The 17,251-nt window shown below is 40.9% G+C and overlaps 1 protein-coding gene across 1 annotated transcript in view; it reads right to left on the bottom strand.

Annotated features, from left to right (window-relative positions):
• Positions 1–17,251, bottom strand: part of KCNK10 (potassium two pore domain channel subfamily K member 10) — a 63,849-nt gene that overhangs the window by 17,047 nt on the left and 29,551 nt on the right. The window contains exons 3-4 of the mRNA XM_009638858.2: positions 13,680–13,797; positions 10,348–10,508 (exon numbers count right to left, since the gene is read on the bottom strand). Of these exons, the coding sequence (XP_009637153.1) occupies positions 10,348–10,508; positions 13,680–13,797 (279 nt within the window). The remainder of the gene's footprint in view (positions 1–10,347; positions 10,509–13,679; positions 13,798–17,251) is intronic.

Raw genomic sequence — 17,251 nt, 5'->3', positions numbered from 1 at the left:
TGAAGGAGTCCAGGCAGGAAGGAGCAGAGAGAGGAATACATTTGTAAAGTACAGAGAGACTAACAGTCCTCTTTGTAGCAGATATGTTACTGATGAACTAGAGTGAATGCATCCAGAATTTTCCAACCTGGAGCATGTATCTTGACAATGAAGTCCTGGATTTCAGGAGTGCTCATGCATATTGACTTAAACAGTTGTCAGACAATATTTTTTGAAAGGATTGAAACATGCCTCCTCACCATGCCCTGTTGTTTTCTGCATAGTGAAACTCTGTTTCAAGAGGATGGCAGGAGGAGGGCATCCATCAGAAGTGGTTCACAACCCACTCCACTGTGGTCGGAGATACCCTGTTTGAATTTCCCTATGCTTAAAAAGCCATTGTGCTGAAGTCTTATTTTCCTGAGGAGAGCGTATCAGCCTAAAATTGCAGGGGGCAAATGATTCCGAAGAGTCTAATATCACAACATGGACTGTGTTTTTAAAGACAGTTACTTTTGGTCTAAATAAAGTTTGACAAGGAAGACATAAAATGCTCTGCCTCTGAAATAAACAGAGGCAGAGCATTTGCTGACTCTGGTGTGTTCATGCTCAGCATGCTAGCTGCTGTATATTGCTCTTCCAAGCTGCTCTTTCTGTCACGCTCTCTGTATACAGCCTACGCAGTTGCTGCAGTTTCTGGATTCTTACAGTACCTCCATTCCTTAATTTCACTTTTGTCATCAGTTAATTTACAAAAAGCATGTCTTCAGATTTAAAACAGAGGAACTGAAAATGAAATGAAAATACTAACCAGATTGATATGGATCTATTGCTGGTAAGCACTAGAGTGTATCTAGATTTTTTTATTTTCTTATGTTGTAAAGTCCATTTTTAGCCAAATATGCTTTATGAAGATTATGAAGGATACCACATTGCCTGCAGGTCTCTTCTGTCAGTATTTGGCTATGCATGTATCCATAAAACTAGTGTTAAGTAACTGCAAAATTCAGATCTTGGTCTAAGGTTTTGTTTTAAATCACCCCTAAATTTCAGGATGCTCAGATTTGAAATGTACATTCAGGTGCATACCAACATGAAATAAACACCATGTATCTACCTACATATGTAAACCAAGCCTTTGTTGATCTACAAGCACCCATTTTTAATCTTGCTCAGAGAACTGTGACTCTCAGATGGACCTTTAAGGTGCTACAGGCAAAAGAACAGATAGGGAGCTGAGATTGTTTACATCCATTTGTTCTGGATTTGTAAGCCATTGCTCTAAAACACCTCTTTTTATCTATAGAAGCTCTCACTACACAGATTATTTTTTTCCTGAGCAAGTTATTCTGCTGCATGGGGAGCAAAACAGAAGAAGTTTCAAAGAACCAAATTCCCAGCTAGCAAGAGAGGCACGGAATCACAGGAATCAAATGAAAAATGTTTCAAGTCAGTATACTCTACACTCTGCATAATGTTTCTCTCCAAGGCTACTTCACTGTTGGTCCTTCTGTAACAAAGTGGTCTTGTGTATGAGGAAAGCATTTGCATCATTTCTTCCTCAAAGTTTCCCTGCAGGTAATGTACCAAGTTAATATGAAACATTACTTTTGCTGGTGAAAAGGAATTCTGGGAATTATGAGGGGAAATTTCCTCTGCATAGAATAAAACAATCATAGAATCATTTAGGTTGGAAAAGACCTTTAAGATCATCAAGTCCAACTGTTAACCTAGAGCTGCCAAGTCCACCACTAAACCATGTCCCTAAGCACCACATCTACACCTCTTTTAAATACCTCCAGGGGTGGGGACTCAACCACTGCCATGGGCAGCCTGTTCAAATACTTGACAACCCTTTCAGTTAAGAAATCTTTCCTAATATCCATCTCGCTACAACCTCTTCTCTGGTAGTTTTGGAGAGTGATAAGGTCTCCCCTCAACTACTTCTCCAGGCTATACAACCCAGTTCCCTCAGTCACTCCTCATCAGACTTGTACTCTAGACCCTTCACCAGTTTTGTTGCCCTTCTTTGGAAATGCTCCAGCACCTCAATATCTTCCTTGGAGTGAGGAGCCCAAAACTGAGCACAGTATTTGAGGTGCAGCCCCACCAGTGCCAAGTAAAGGGGCACAATCACTTGCCTACTCTTGCTGGTCACACTATTTCTGATACAAGCCAGGATGCTGTTGGCCTTCTTGGCCACCTGGGCACATTGCTGGCTCATATTCAGCTGCCTGTCAACCAACACCCACAGGTCCTTTTCTGCCAAGCAGCTTTCCAGCCACTTTTCCCCAAGCCTGTAGTGTTGCATGGTGGTGTTGTGATTCAAGTGCAGGACCCAGCAATTGGCCTTGTTGAACCTCATACAATGGGCCTCAGCCCATCGATCCAGCCTGTCCAGGTCCCTCTGCAGAGCCTTCCTATGCTCAAGCAGATCAACACTTCCACCCAGCTTAGAGTCATCTGCAAACAATGAGGGTGCAATTGATCCCCTTGTCCAGATCATTGATAAAGATATTAAATAGAACTGTCCCCAATACTGAGCCCTAGGGAACACCACTTGTGACTGACCACCATCTAGATTTACCTCCATTCATCACCGGCCTTTGGGCTCAGCCATCCAGCCAGTGTTTTACCCAGTGAAGAGTATGCCCATCCAAGCCATGAGCAGCCAGTTTCTCCAGCAGAATGCTGTGAGAAATGGTGTCAAAGGTTTTACTGAAGTCTAGGTAGACAACATCCACAGCCTTTCCCTCGTCCACTAAGCAGTTCCCCTTGTCACAGAAGGAGATCAGGTTAATCAAGCAGGACCTGCCTTTCATAAACCCATGCTGACTGGGCCAGATCACCTGGTTGTCCTGTCCTGTGTGACAGTGTTCAAAACAATCTGCTCCATGACCTGCCTCAGCATCAAGGTCAGACTGACAGGCCTGTAGTTGCCCAGATCCTCATTCTGGCTCTTCTTCTAGATGGGCATCACATTTCCCAACCTCCAGTCAACTAGGACCTCCCCAGTTAGCCAGGACAGCTGACAGAGGATTGAAAGTGTCTTGGTGAGCACTTTTGCCAGCTCCCTCAGTACCTTTGGGGGGATACCATCTGGCCCCATAGACTTCTGTGTGTCTAAGTGGTGTAGCACATGACTAACCATTTCCCTTTGAATTATGGGGGCTTCATTCTGCTCCCTGTCCCCGTTTTCCAGCTCAGGGTGCTGAGTACCTGGAGAACAGCTGACCTTACTATTAAAGACTGAGACAAAGAAGGCATCAAGTACCTCAGCCTTATCCTCAACTTCTGTCACTATGTTTTCCCCTGCATCCAATAAAGGACAGAGATTCTCCTTAGCCCTCCTTTTGTTGCTAATGTATTTATAGAAACATTTTTTTATTGTATTTTATGGCAGTAGCCAGATTAAGTTCTAGTTGGGCTTTGGCCCTTCTAATTTTCTCCCTGCATAACCTCATGACATCCTTGTGGTCCTCCTGAGCAAGTGGCTGTTTCCTCCTACTTTCCCATTCTTCTAGCAGTATCTTCACATCAGCTTCTTCACTTAATTTCTATCATCCTTAACCACTTCTTCCAACCTTTCAGCCTCACTTCATCTTTAATTTCCATCTGGCTTCTTCCCTGCAAAACTTCCTGCTTCACAACCAACCTGCCATTTGCTACCATCACATACTTTTCTCTGCCTGTATATTTTCCTGTCCATTTAAAAACACTGTTTACAAACCAGTGTTTCCACAGAGCCTTAGTATATCGAGGCCCTGTTCCTGGCTGGCTTCTATGGTATCAAAGTGCTAATAGCCAATAATAGAATGTAATTGGATCTACTGTCTTTACTGCAATAAGAAATTCTTACTAGATTATGGAAATATAGGATTACTTTCCAGTGACTGATTTTTTTGTATTTCTGAGACATTCTGTTTAGGTGGAAATGACCCAGGGAATTATTAGGCTCAGCTCTGAACACTATAATTTCAGCTTGTAAATCTTGTATCATTTTGGAATAATACTGTGTACATGCACCAGTAGGTTGAATTTCACACCCCGTCCTGACAGCTCTGTCCAAAGACAGGATGCCAGCAGATGGCAGATTGATCATTGCATGGAATGTCCCCCTGTCCAAAGTTCTTAAGTGAATTTAAAAAAAAAAAAAAAAAAAAAAAAAAAGTAGCTTTTTTCCTTACAGAAAATCACAATTAATAACACTATATTAAAAAAGAGAGGTCTTAATATCCTCTGTGGGTTTTTAGCAGCTGATGTAATGACACACCGATGCTGGCTAGTAATGAAATGCAATAAAACAAATGAAAAGAGATTATGTTGATTTTTGGTATATTTTGATTAGATTACAGGAAGTGGAGATGAAACTTCTCCATCAGTCTTCCATCAACTTAATCTGCTCAGAAATGCAGGTGTCAGGCAATATATTCGGAACTACAAATAGGATCTCACTAGCTAACGTATCACTTAGGTTATAATACACTTATCTATTAAACATGTCCCAAATCTTGAATTCAGTAACAAGAGTGTAAATCGGAAGGATTTCACTGGTTTGCCTAAGCAGTGATCTGGATTTGAATTTCTGGCTTTGGGAATGATCTCTTCTGAAAGTTTGATTTGGCTGCCAAAAATGAGAAGAATCAATGCTGATATGGGGCTGAAAGAGCAGGCGCAGGGTGGGTGCTGCCTGGCAGGAAGCAGACAGGGTCCTGGGCGATGGCATTGCCCTAGGGAAGAAGAGGCAAGGGCAATACTTAAAGGAAACCTCAAACAACTTCTCTGAACAGCAAACTTTGCCGAGAACTCACTCACCAGTCCCACACTGCTGTCAGGTATAATGCTGTGGGTTTGATGTGACCCAAGGGAAAGAAGAGGAGAGAGAGCAAGGGGGGAGATAATAGAGCAAATGGACGGACAGAGGAAAGGCAAAGAAAAAAAGACTGTATTTTTAAGTGTTCATCCTCTGCACAGTTACTCTCTGGTACAAAGTTTCTTTCCCAGAATCTGTTTTGCATTCATTTTCAGATAAGGAATTCATTAAGACAATTCCTGTCACTTGTACAGTAACAAAAGAGATCAGAGAAGCCTAAAATCTCTAAAAAGAAGTTGAATCTCCAAGAGAAAGAGTAGCTAGTGCTGATCTGATCTATTCAGAAAGACAAACAGCAAAGTTTAGGGAAGGTAGAGCTTTGGCAGTTGCTAAAAGAAAGCTTTACAAAAGAAAGCTGGTGCTCAACGGGGCTTCTCTTAAGTCTGTCCCAGCACCAGCCCCATCTTCCAAGTAAGAATTACTTTTTCTAGGACTGTTTCAAATTTAAGGTAATGTCTACTGCTGTCTTTCAGAAAAAGAAAAAAAAGACATATATCATTTTCATAACACTTACCTGTCTCTTAAGGCCAGAGCAAACCATTTCTCAAGAGATCAATGGGCAAACAGGTTCTCTAAGCTGAAAACCTGAAAGACAGGTAGCAGATGTGTCTGTTCCAAAAAGTCCCTGGTCCAGTGAAGTGCGAGTTGTTTACAGAGGCATTGCATTTCTGCACAAAGTAGTGGATTTTCTTGAGAGGTGAGCTTCAGGGGTGCAGCCTTGCCACCATCCATGTCTCTGGCTGCTCGCTCACATTCCTATGTTGCAATTCACACCCTACCAGCTGTGTTGCCAGACCTGTCCTCAGCATCATGCTGTAAGCCAGAGGAGTGAAAGCAGTAACCAAGTCCAGAAACTGCTCACAGTGGCTTCACCTAAGAAGCCAGATAATCCTGGAGCGCTCTCAGAAGGACGTTGTGCCCAGGCTGAATGACTGCGTCTGCACTGAACTGCAAGATGAGGGAAGATCTGCCAGGTTACGCTCATCCCATCTACTTCCAGTGAGAATCTAAACACTCATTACAAGGTTTGAATAAAGACTATCTGAATTTAGCATATATTTAACTCATGATAATGACAGCTGCTGCATTCTGTAACTGTGCACTTTGCCTGTGGAGTGCTTTCCTTTCTATCTTTAGATGCTTGCAGCCCCTGTGCACACAGAGCAAGCCAAAAGAATGGGGTTTGTTCTGCTGTTTATTATAGAAACAGTCTCAGGTCATTCATAAGATCCCTCACATATGTAAGATAACAAATACTGCTTTCATGGTTATATGGCACCTTAGAATGCATATTTCATTTCTGTAGTGTCTGGAAAGCTTTGCCAGGTAAAAAATATTTATAAGTATTATAATCTTTTTAATTAGATTTTGAGCATGTACATGATTTTCTCAGATGGGCTGGGAGAACTGATTCATCACTGAACCCAGATATTGAATGCTTGTGACCAGTGCATATAGTGAATCTGGTGACACTGTACATATCCATTTTCTGGGGAATCACACTTGTATGCACATGAGAACAGACTAGTAGCCAGGTTCTGCCCCAGATCATTGAAGATGGGGCATATAGGAATTATCAGTAGCTGAGTAGGTAGGGCTTGCACAGGTGACACTGGTCTCTGATGTGGTTGATACTCATTTACTTGTACCAAAACCAATTACTCCAGTAGGACAGGTGGCATTTAGCAGTCAATGCATGGTGTTTGGGATATCTCTTTGTATCCCAGGCAGCATCACTCTGCCAGTGCCTCCCTTTCCTAAAATGGTACATGAAAAGTTCCTAGTTTTACAAAGCATTATTTTGCAGTGAAATACTTCCAACCCTACTTAGTCACAAATGAATAGTTGTTTTCCTGGTTATCTACACACCAAAATAGTGGCAACATTTTGGATTACAAGATGAGCAGTGGCATATGTCCAGCTCTCCTGCTGGAATATTCTGTCAATACTGTGGGGGTAGTATGTATTTGATAAGAGCAGATCTCTTTCTCCCTTTATGGAGTTCAAATTGTTCTTAAAATTCCCACAGACTGCGTGGGCTGATCACTGCAATAGATAAATGTGGCACTCTTAGGCTCTGATTTGTGCTGCTAATTAATGTAGGTTTGGTGGGGTTCCACACAGGTCATGTCAGAGGCAGCAGAAGTGCACTAGCACAACTCCTCTGGGAGGAATCCTCCTTTCATCTTTCCAGTTATGCCAGGGGATGCCAGGGGCAAGCTGCCCCTTGCATGGCATGGGTTCCACACTCACAGTTACACTGTTGGATGGAGCAAGAGACCCATTAACAAAATCCATTGGGTGAAAAGATTGCTGCGCTGACAAGAGAAAACTTTCCTCTCATTCCCACCAGCCAACGTATGCATACTGCCTCTTACCTAGCTTCAGAAATGATCCTAACCACAACACAAGATCAAGTTGCCTTCAAATCCCATCCACCTGTACAGACAACAACAAACTTGCAAGGATTTCAGGAACTCCTGGCTGCCCTGACACCAGCCACATAGCATCCCTAAGGGTGAACAGGATAAACAGGCAGCTGGAAACAGACAGAAGCAGAGCGTTGAGGCAAATACACGTGGAAACTTGATATATTATAACATCCGGGACACATGCAAAGTTTCTTCCCATTCCCTTCCCCAAAGGGTACAAGCTGGACTGTCCCAAATTGCCCCTGAGGAACCACTAGAAGGCAGATAATACAGGTAGCTAGTGAATGTCATCTTAGAGACTCAGCTACAAGGCCTGTGGGGGCAGACCTAGCACTGAGTTTCATTTCTGTTAATTGCTTTTCAAAATAGCATGATTAGAACTGCAAGTGCACCATGGATTTGTGCAGTAGCAAGTGGTCTTTCGATTTTCAATTCCTTTGCTGACACTCTTTTTTTTTTCCCTTTTTAACTGCTGCTAAGTTTCACAGCGGTATTTTCAGACAACTATCCACAGCATTCCCAGGTCCCTTTTGGAGTAGTGAAATTTGATGCTATCCCTGTATGAATAGATCATTATTTCTTTCCTCAAACTTAAGAAATATGCATTTTAAGAAATGCGCATTATTTTGTATCACCAACACTGGATTCCATTTATTGTCTTACCGTCCTTTTGCAGCTTCCATTTTAGCTATCCTGACACACCTAGAGACATAATTTGCAGACACTGTCACCTGCATATTCATCATCTTGTCTGGACCATTCCAGGCCATGTCTGTTAAAACAGCAAGATTCCAGCACGGACTCCAGTAGAATCACACCAATAAAGCTGCTATCTATTCCCAATCTCCATTTACCTTTTAAACATGTACTGACGTGTGAGACCACCTCTTTTACCTCATCACGGTTTCATTTCCTTATAGCCTTTGATGAGAAAACTTGTCAAAAGCTTTCTGGAAATTCAATTTGTTATATCACTAGATCATTTATACACACTGTCATGCCTCACCTAGCTCCAAAAGATCTGTGAGGCACACCATCCAACATTTTATTACACTTTTCAGTGTGTTTTTAGCCTATGTTTGTTGCTTTTAGTTTCCTCCTGACTGTTCTCCTAATTTTTAAGTCCTCTCTTTAAAGGTTGTAGCAGGTTGCTTTACATGCACAAACACGCTGAATTTGAGTTCATTATGGAGACAGTTACACAGTAAGAAACAGGAGTTACACATTGAACTAAATTTTGTTCACCACTCAGGATTAAATCAAGAACTGTTACGCCTCTTATGGCGTCTGACTAGGTCCAAAAATTTATGCAGTGTAACAATGTAAACACAATGTGACAGTAAATTACATAATTACTAAAATTATAATAATTATTATATTCTGCATTAGCCAACCATATACAGTATATATCCTGTATAATATATTAATGATCATATATAATATGTCAAATATTATGTAAATAACCATATAAAGTGAAACCACTGATACTAAAACTAGTTACTAAGGTGAACGTAACTTGTAAACTATATCAGGAATATTTCAAATAGCTGAACCTCATTACTAGGAATATTGAAGAAAATTATGTATAACCTCATCCATCAAATCACAAAAAAACAGATATAATGGATTTATGAGAATCATAATAAAAGGAATAAACATACATCTTGGCTAAACAAGGGAACCACAGGTCTCTAAATTGCTTTGAAAGCTGACAAAATACCAAGGAGGAAAAGAAATAGTTTAGATGGTTATAAACAACAAGCAACTGCATTAACTCAAGAAAAGGAAGGAGTACTCTGAATACCAAAAGAACTCCCATTATGTGCCAAAGGGCTACATTCTGTATCAGCATTCATCTGTGAATCTTAAAATACTTCAAGTAGAGCATGTATTATTTTATTCATAAACTATCATGCTGACAGTTTAATGGTCTTGCCTACATCACCCAGAAAGCCAATACTACGGCCGACAATTAATCAAAGATTTTCTGACTCTCAGTTCATATCATTACTTCAGAATTGTAGTTTTTCTTGGGCAGAAGCAGGCTGGAAGGTTCAGAGATTCCTTTGAGGTGAAGCAGGTGTAATAAGAAGCTAGGTAAAAAAGAAATCAGGGTTCTTAGCTACTTCTGGTTTTGCAGGCCCAACCTGAGCAACCTTTCAATAACATTATTTTCATTTCATGAAAACATGGGCCATTTTCAAGTGCTCTCCAGTCAGGCATGTACATGCTTACTCACCCATAATCACTAGTCACCTTTTTCCACATTTATCATGAGAGATACTCCTTATGGCTAGTCTGGGACACTTCATAGTAATTTAATCAAAAGGGAAATTGCTCATACTGCAGTCTAATACTCAATTACTTCCTTTCAAAAACAGTTACAAGTAATTTGCTCTTATCTGTGGGAATGTTTTAGAAATAGATGCCTATTAAAGTAACCAGCTCGGACAGCTTCTCATCCACTCTGCCCCTGGAAGAACTTACCTCCAGTTACACCACCTCCAAGGGAAGCATCATTCAGGTCACTTCTAGAAGTTCTGTTTCAAAGAGAGAATCCCTGAAGTGAACCATCAGCAAATTAGCAAAACAGCACCTGCCAGGTCTGCGGCACTGCTTGTGAAAGAATTGCTCCAGTAACCCTTCTTTCCAAGTCTTTTAGGCTTTATTAGTAATACAGTCAGGACCTATCCTGCATCCCTGTTCCTCCAGAAGTTACACTACCTTCTCTCTATTTTCAGTGAATGGACATATCCAAAGCAATCTGTAGTGTTTTGAAGTGTTTTACAACCAGTCCATGCAAAGAACCTAGCTTAGGAGATACACTCCCCAGAGACAGCCTCAAGAAGGAAATTCAGAGCCTGATCTATAGCCCCTGCATCACCATCTAGATAAGTCTATTTCTGTCCGCTGACTACAGAGGACCCTAAAGACATTAAGCATCATCTCAACTAGACATGTAAATATTTCATGGTGCCCAACATGTAAGAAGGACTGCAGGTAATAGCATCAGAATTAAAAGCAAATTATACAACACAAGCAAAAAACTGACAATGAACTTACTCTGAAAACTTTTTCCACCCTTGCGATACCCTTCCCAAAGATGGTTCCAAGTTGGTCTCCAATCCCAGCCAGCAAGAATCCAAACAGTGGAATCCCAAAGATGGCATACAAGATGCAGAAAACCTTGCCTCCAACAGTGCTTGGGGCAATGTTCCCATACCCTGAGGAGAAAAACAATTGTCAGACTCCCAGAGCTTATTAGATGGCTTTTTAGAAAAACTAACGGGTTTAGAAAAACTGCTGTTCCTGCAGGCATACCTTTGTTCTACATGCAATTCCTATTTACAGACTTTCCATGGCATGATGTCATTTCCCAGACAAGCTACCCCCTACGATTTTGTTGTTCTCAGTTACCCATATTTTCTATAGATTCAGGTCCTATCTAAAGTTGTTCTTTGATTAATTAATCTAGCTTGACTTATCACAGCACAAAAATTCCTCCATGCTGGCCTGGTGCCTGCACACTGCTGCTCCTCTTGGGCTGTGCCAATGACTTCCTGATGGGAGTGTGATTCACCTGACAAGGCTCATTTTCAGTGGTTACCTCATCATTTCCTCAGGCCCTCATCACACTGACTAATTACACTGCAGCCTCCAAACTGTGCCCACACTACACGAATCTGCCTTTGAACTCTTTGTTCGCTTCCTCTTTCAATTTTGCAATAAAGAGCCTAACATTTGTATTTCATGTGGGTTTTTAATAGCTTTTAACAAGGAAGTTTTTAAGCCTTCCCTCTGAACATCCTACTCCATTTATATGCAAAAATCATTATTGATGCTGTAATAAAGCTGCATACATGCCTTCCTTCCATCCTCTGTTAAGGTAACTGTTGAAAAGATGACAGACTCTGACCAAGACATAATTATCCAGCTGCATATCCCGAGTGAAAGCTCTCATATTGGCCCAAGCAAGTTTGAGCACATTCGGTTTTAATGGAGCCTTGTAACTCTAGATAAAATATTGGGAACACCTGATACTGGCAGAAAGGCAGCTCTCCACCTGTCCTATGCAGTAAACTACATGTAGTCACCACAGCTTGTTCAGGCACTTCTTCCCTTCCCCACACCACCTGTGTGAATTTAACCTTAGGAATCTACATAGGGCATTATGACTCCAGTAGCCACAGTATTTCTGTTAAAATGTTAATGTTAAAGAGAAAAAACAAGAATTATGGCAGTAATATTTGCACCTTTTTATTTAAGATCAGGTATCTTTATTGAGATGTTACAGAGATTTGTACTCTGACAATTATTTGAATATTAAAAATGATCACACAATCACAAATCACTGACAACATAAAGTGGAAACACAGAGCATCCAGGGAGGTGGAGATCTAAGAGAGTGCCTGCTTCATCTACAGCAATTCTCCCTGGTCCTTGGGAATAAAGGCTGGGCTCCCAGGTCCTAATCTTGTTAGGTTTGTGACACTGGCACTGGATATATCTGTTGTGGGATGGTGAAAGGACTATGCTGACACACAATACTGCCTCCTCTCAACTAACAGTCCTTTCCATGGCTGCATCCATGATCCCAGATTTCTCCTAAAAGTCTAAGAAAATCCAGGCTCCACAGGCTAGTGGGCTGAGGTTGACCAGGTATTCTGCTGAGTTTCTGCCTAAGAGGAGCCCTAACAGGGCTCTGGTGAATAAAATAAAATCATTTTAATGCCCAGACACAATACATAGACTTTATGCAGCCTATAAAAATCTCATTCATGGAGAACTTAAAGCAAATATGGGCAAAAATCCAAGCTCTTTTCAATAAGTTATTTAAATAGCAGATGTCAATGAATATGCCAACATAAACTATGCCTACGTAGTGGCTTTTATTTTAATGAGTAATTTAAAAGCTAGTCACTTGGGTCTATTGAGTAAACAAATATTAAGGGAGGGTTTTCTTACATTTGATTCAGAAATGTTTTCTTTTTCACCACCTGCTGGTTATGTGCTACCGTTAAAAATACATGGTAGCTTAGTATATAGAGGAACACGGGGAGGAGTATGCTCTATACAATTGCTCTTTCAGCCTCCCTCTGGCAACAAAGAAAAGACAGAGCCAACAGTACAGACTCCACTGTTTGACACGATCACCACAGCAAGTCTTGTAACTGCCACAGGATTTTTTTTTGTTGTGTTACCTGCATAAAGAACCTGCAGAATTCAGTCAGATTCTCACACTTTAATGAAGGGTTATGGGATTGTCAGATTATTTGTCTATACAGTCACCAGTGTGTGCATCACAGTTGTAATACAGAGAAGCACTTTATCTAATATTTAAATCAGAAGAATACTCAAAGGCAATGCAAATGAAAAGCAACAATTTGCCAGTGATTTCCAAATAATCAGATCTCTTGACCTCTAAGCATGATGGCACTGAAATCAAGCTTAACATTATGAAACCGCTGTATAATTATCAGCAGATTAACTTTATCGACAAAGTTATCAGTTTATCATTTTTTTCCTTCAGATCATCTTTTGAAATCCCAGCTGATTGAGCAATCTTCAAGAGAGGAACTGGCTCACAGAAGAGAGGATAAAAATCTTAGCATATCTAAGGGGAGCATTCAGAGATCAAGAGACTAAATACATTGGACACAACCTATAGGGGGACAGGTGATAGGGGCCCAAACAACCAACCTAGTAAAATTAGTGGTTCAAGAAAAGTAAATGGAGCATTTCAGTACACCCTTCATCTAATATAGAGAAATGTGTCAATATTTCAAGGCCACAAATTCTAGAATGGAAAAAAAATGGGGTTTTTTACACAATGTACAACTTGTGGAATTCCTTCCAATTATTATTATGAAAGCGAGGAAGGATTTTAAAAAGGATGTGATATTTATGTGAATACATTTCCAGCTACAAGCAGTAGGGTATGAGAAGAATTACTTATTTCAAGCTTCAAAGCATAAGCCAAAATTAATCTATAAACTTAGGAAGAAAGTTACCCTTATGGGTAAATTAGTCTATAATATTAGAAACCAAATTCCTAACAACCACAGAATAGTTATTTCATTGGGTGCTGGTTCTTTATCTTTTTAGTGAAAATTAAGACTACCTGCATCTATGTCAAGAACAGGGTTATAAAGCCTTAGCTACACCAATGCTACTTGTTTTCAGTTCAGCATTGCTTTTCTACCACAATTGTGTGAACAGCTTCTGATACTTACCCAGAGGCTCAATGCCCTTGACATACCAGAAGCTTGCCTTTTGAGAATTGAGAGAAATACAGTTCACCCACTTTATTTCTCCGTGATCTACCCTCCCCAAATTTATTTCATTACCAAGTCGCAGTGTGACTATGTATTTTAAAAGATAAACAATTAACATACCTATTGTTGTGATGACTGTTCCAGCAAAGAAAAAGGCACTTCCAAGGTCCCAGTGACTGCTGTTGTTAGAGGAATTTCCTATGGGACTGACTCCTGCATTATCAGCATCAATAGCATGCTGCAAAGAAAGAGACAGCAAGTCAGCCTTATGCATGACTTACAATATCCTTATGTCGGTATAAGCTCCGAAGGGAAATTCTAGGAGTATGGGAACAGCTTCGATTTCAACTTTTTAATACCTGCTCGAAGTATAGTAGCATCATCATGTACACAAGAGCTGAATATATGACTGAACTAAATAGCTATTAAGGTGGAAGAAAGATACAATGCATAGACAAATGACAAAAGATACAAAGCAACTGAGAAGTTGAGGACTGACACCTCAAAGAGATCCATAAATACCGTTCTTGTAGCAATAACTGCCAAAGGAAAAACTCTCCAATGGGAACAGCTGATGTTAGAAGCAACAAGAAGGGTGGTAGATACAAACAGTGAAGTCAACTGAAGCTAGACAGCCAAGGATTTTAATTCCCAGACAATTAATAATTGATTAAGTTATTTATATTTCATGCTAACTAAAGAAAAAAACAGGATATGTATATCCCATTTGAAACAAACAAATAGAATAGCTACGGAAACATCATGAAACAATTTTGTGATCAGCTAGGACTTCCCAGTTGCCATACTGGATATGATCACATGTCCACAAATACAGCATGGTACAGAGACTTCCAGCTAGTGCTTCAATGAACTAAATCCAAAGCAGAAGGTGAGGTAGCTATATGGCTTCCAGGTCACTGTCTTATGTCTCACACAGCACCGAATCAAACCAGGCAGACTATCAGCCTGCTGAATGTTTGCTTGGGAATTTCTAAAAATGCACCATATTGTGTCATGGGGACATGTGTTTTTGCCTTTCATTGCAACTTCACTGTCCAAAGGAAGATAGAGCTAAATACATCAGCCTCTGTGCTGGTTTTGGCTGGGGTAGAGTTAATTTTCTTCACAGTAGCTGGTATGGGGCTATGTTTTGGATTTGTGCTGGAAACAGTGATAACACAGGGATGTTTTAGTTACTGCTGATAGGTGCTTACACAGAGTCAAGGCTCTTTCTGCTTCTCACCCCACCCCACCAGCAAGCAGGCTGGGGGTGCACAAGAAGTTTGGAGGGGACACGGCTGGGACAGCTGATCCCAAATGACAAAAGGGATATCCCAGACCCTATGATATCATGCTCAGCATATAAATCTGGGGGAAGAAGAAGGAAGGCAGAGAGGATGTGTGGAGTGATGCCATTTGTCTTCCCAAGTAATTGTTACATGTGACGGAGCCCTGCTTTCCTGGGGATGGCTGAACACCTACCTGCCCATGGGAAGTAGTGAATGAATTCCTTGCTTTGCTTTGCTTGTGTGCACAGCTTTTGCTTTCCCTATTAAACTGTCTTTGTCTCAACTTTTTTCACTTTTTCTCACTTTTACTCTTCTGATTCTCTCCCCCATCCCATTGTAGGGGGAGTGAGCAAGTGGCTGTGTGGTGCTCAGTTGCTGGCTGGGGTTAAATCATGACAGCCTCCAAAGCACAGAAATAAATCTCTCATCAGCATCTGGCACATTCAGCTGAATTGCTCTAAGTTCACTTCTGAGATGCCCTTTGGTACATATTCTCTAGTTGCTTGCAGATCTCATGCAATCTATTGCCTGTCATAGAGAAATTCAGACCTCACTCTGGAACAGCAGCTAAATGACTGCCTTTGAAAACCCCTTCTTTCCCAAATGTTCCAAACTGAGATTAATTTCCATAAAACCAATAAAAGGAACCAAGCTTCTCTCTTTCCACCTTTTACCTTTTGCAGCTCTTTGCTCTTTGGCTCTCTCCTGTTCTGTTCCTATCTCACTTCATGTTGTTATCATGCTACTGATGCTATTGCCAGATCTTCCCATTCTCTCTCACTCTGATATTTGCTCCTTCTCCTAAATATTGCCACCTGCCTTTAGCCTTGGTTATTTCAGTGAGCTTGTTGCTGGGTTCAACAGGAGAGGCAAAGTGTTGCCTCTTACATCCTCTCTTTCTTTGACTTTGTTCGACACAGAATTCTCACCTATCAATACAAGTCTGTTTTGACTTTTCTTATTCCACTTCTTTAACCACTTCTCTTTTCCCTCTGACTTATAATCTATGAATTGTCACTGTGAATTTTTCTTCACCTTTTTCTATACAGTCCATATGCAAAGCAAGTTTAACGGTTCTACTTTACCATTGCCCCACTTCTCATCTGTTCATGTCTATGATTTCTCTCCTGATCTTCTCCATAACCTCATATTCTCTTGTGCTTTTATCACTGACTTTTAAATACATCCATTTAACACCTCTTCTAGCCCTAGCTTTCATGATACGCTTTTCTCCTCATTCACCTCTTCCCTCTGATGGCTCATTTATCACATTTTTCCTTTTCTTCCTCTTCCATTTTGCACTTTTCCTCACTCATTTTTTGCCTATATTTCCAACTGACTTAATTGTCACAAATGTTCCTCTACCACATTTTTTTTCCCCCTTGGGCTAGTTTCAGCTAATCTGCTCCCCAGTTTTTAGTATTCATCACATTGCCCCACAGAAAGGGAAAGGAGTGGGAGAAGAAGCGCATGGGCGAGAACAGAGGCCAGGTATATCTAAAGAGGTCAGTACATGACAGCCCTTTTTAACATTAGAGCTGCTAGCTGCCAGGCTAAACTGATTGTGAAATTACAGCATGAGCAAGCTCCAGACTGAACTGGTTGCATTTCACATAGGCATAAAGCCAGGGTTCCTCAGCACCTGTCCATACCTCAAGAAAGAGGGATGTATAGAACGGAAGTGTTGAGAACCAAACCCTTTGAAAGCGCTTCTGTACCAATTGCTGGCATATTGCAGGTGGTGTGAAAGCAGAGATCATTTATTTGTTTACCCAGAAGAGCATAAATCAGCATAACAGACAGGTTGCCTGTTTAAATAGGCCATGACACACTGTCAGCTACCCTGGCATGTTACTTCTGCCAAGGAATGCTGCTTGCCTTCCCCTTGAGTGTGTGAATGTCAGCGAGCTAATTACAACACTTTAATCACATTTGAGTTTACACAGTTTAGCAAGTCTGTTAGGGCCAAACACTAACCCCTGAAGTGAAGGAGCATCCCATTTGCCTTAGGTAGCTTTGAGCTTCTCAGGCTCCCTTCTCATGCAGAGCAATTTTTTCTTTAAAGCTTGACTGACATCATTCATTTATAAATATCCAACTATCCCAATGCTGTCTTTTAATACATAGTATTTTGTATACAGTGATGGAAGACAGAAGGGGAACAGTAAGAGGCGAGCAGCGTTGCAGTTAGCGTCACTTAAATATGCAATTTCAGGTCATGCAATGAGTAAAGGATGCCTTACTACCACCACCACAAGTCCACCTACACAAACGTATCCTGCTAGATGAAGGCTGACACAAAACTCAAACAAGGACACTATCACTGGCAGGACTTTCCCAGTTCACACAGACCATGACATTTTACAATGGTTTCCCATCTGTGAAACTTCAGACAGGCTTTGC

The sequence above is a fragment of the Egretta garzetta genome, unplaced genomic scaffold, assembly GCF_000687185.1.
Source record: "Egretta garzetta isolate BGI_Z169 unplaced genomic scaffold, ASM68718v1 scaffold435, whole genome shotgun sequence".
NCBI lineage: Eukaryota > Metazoa > Chordata > Aves > Pelecaniformes > Ardeidae > Egretta > Egretta garzetta.
Note: the sequence above shows the minus strand (reverse complement) of the source record. Positions and strands in the feature narration are given on the sequence as shown.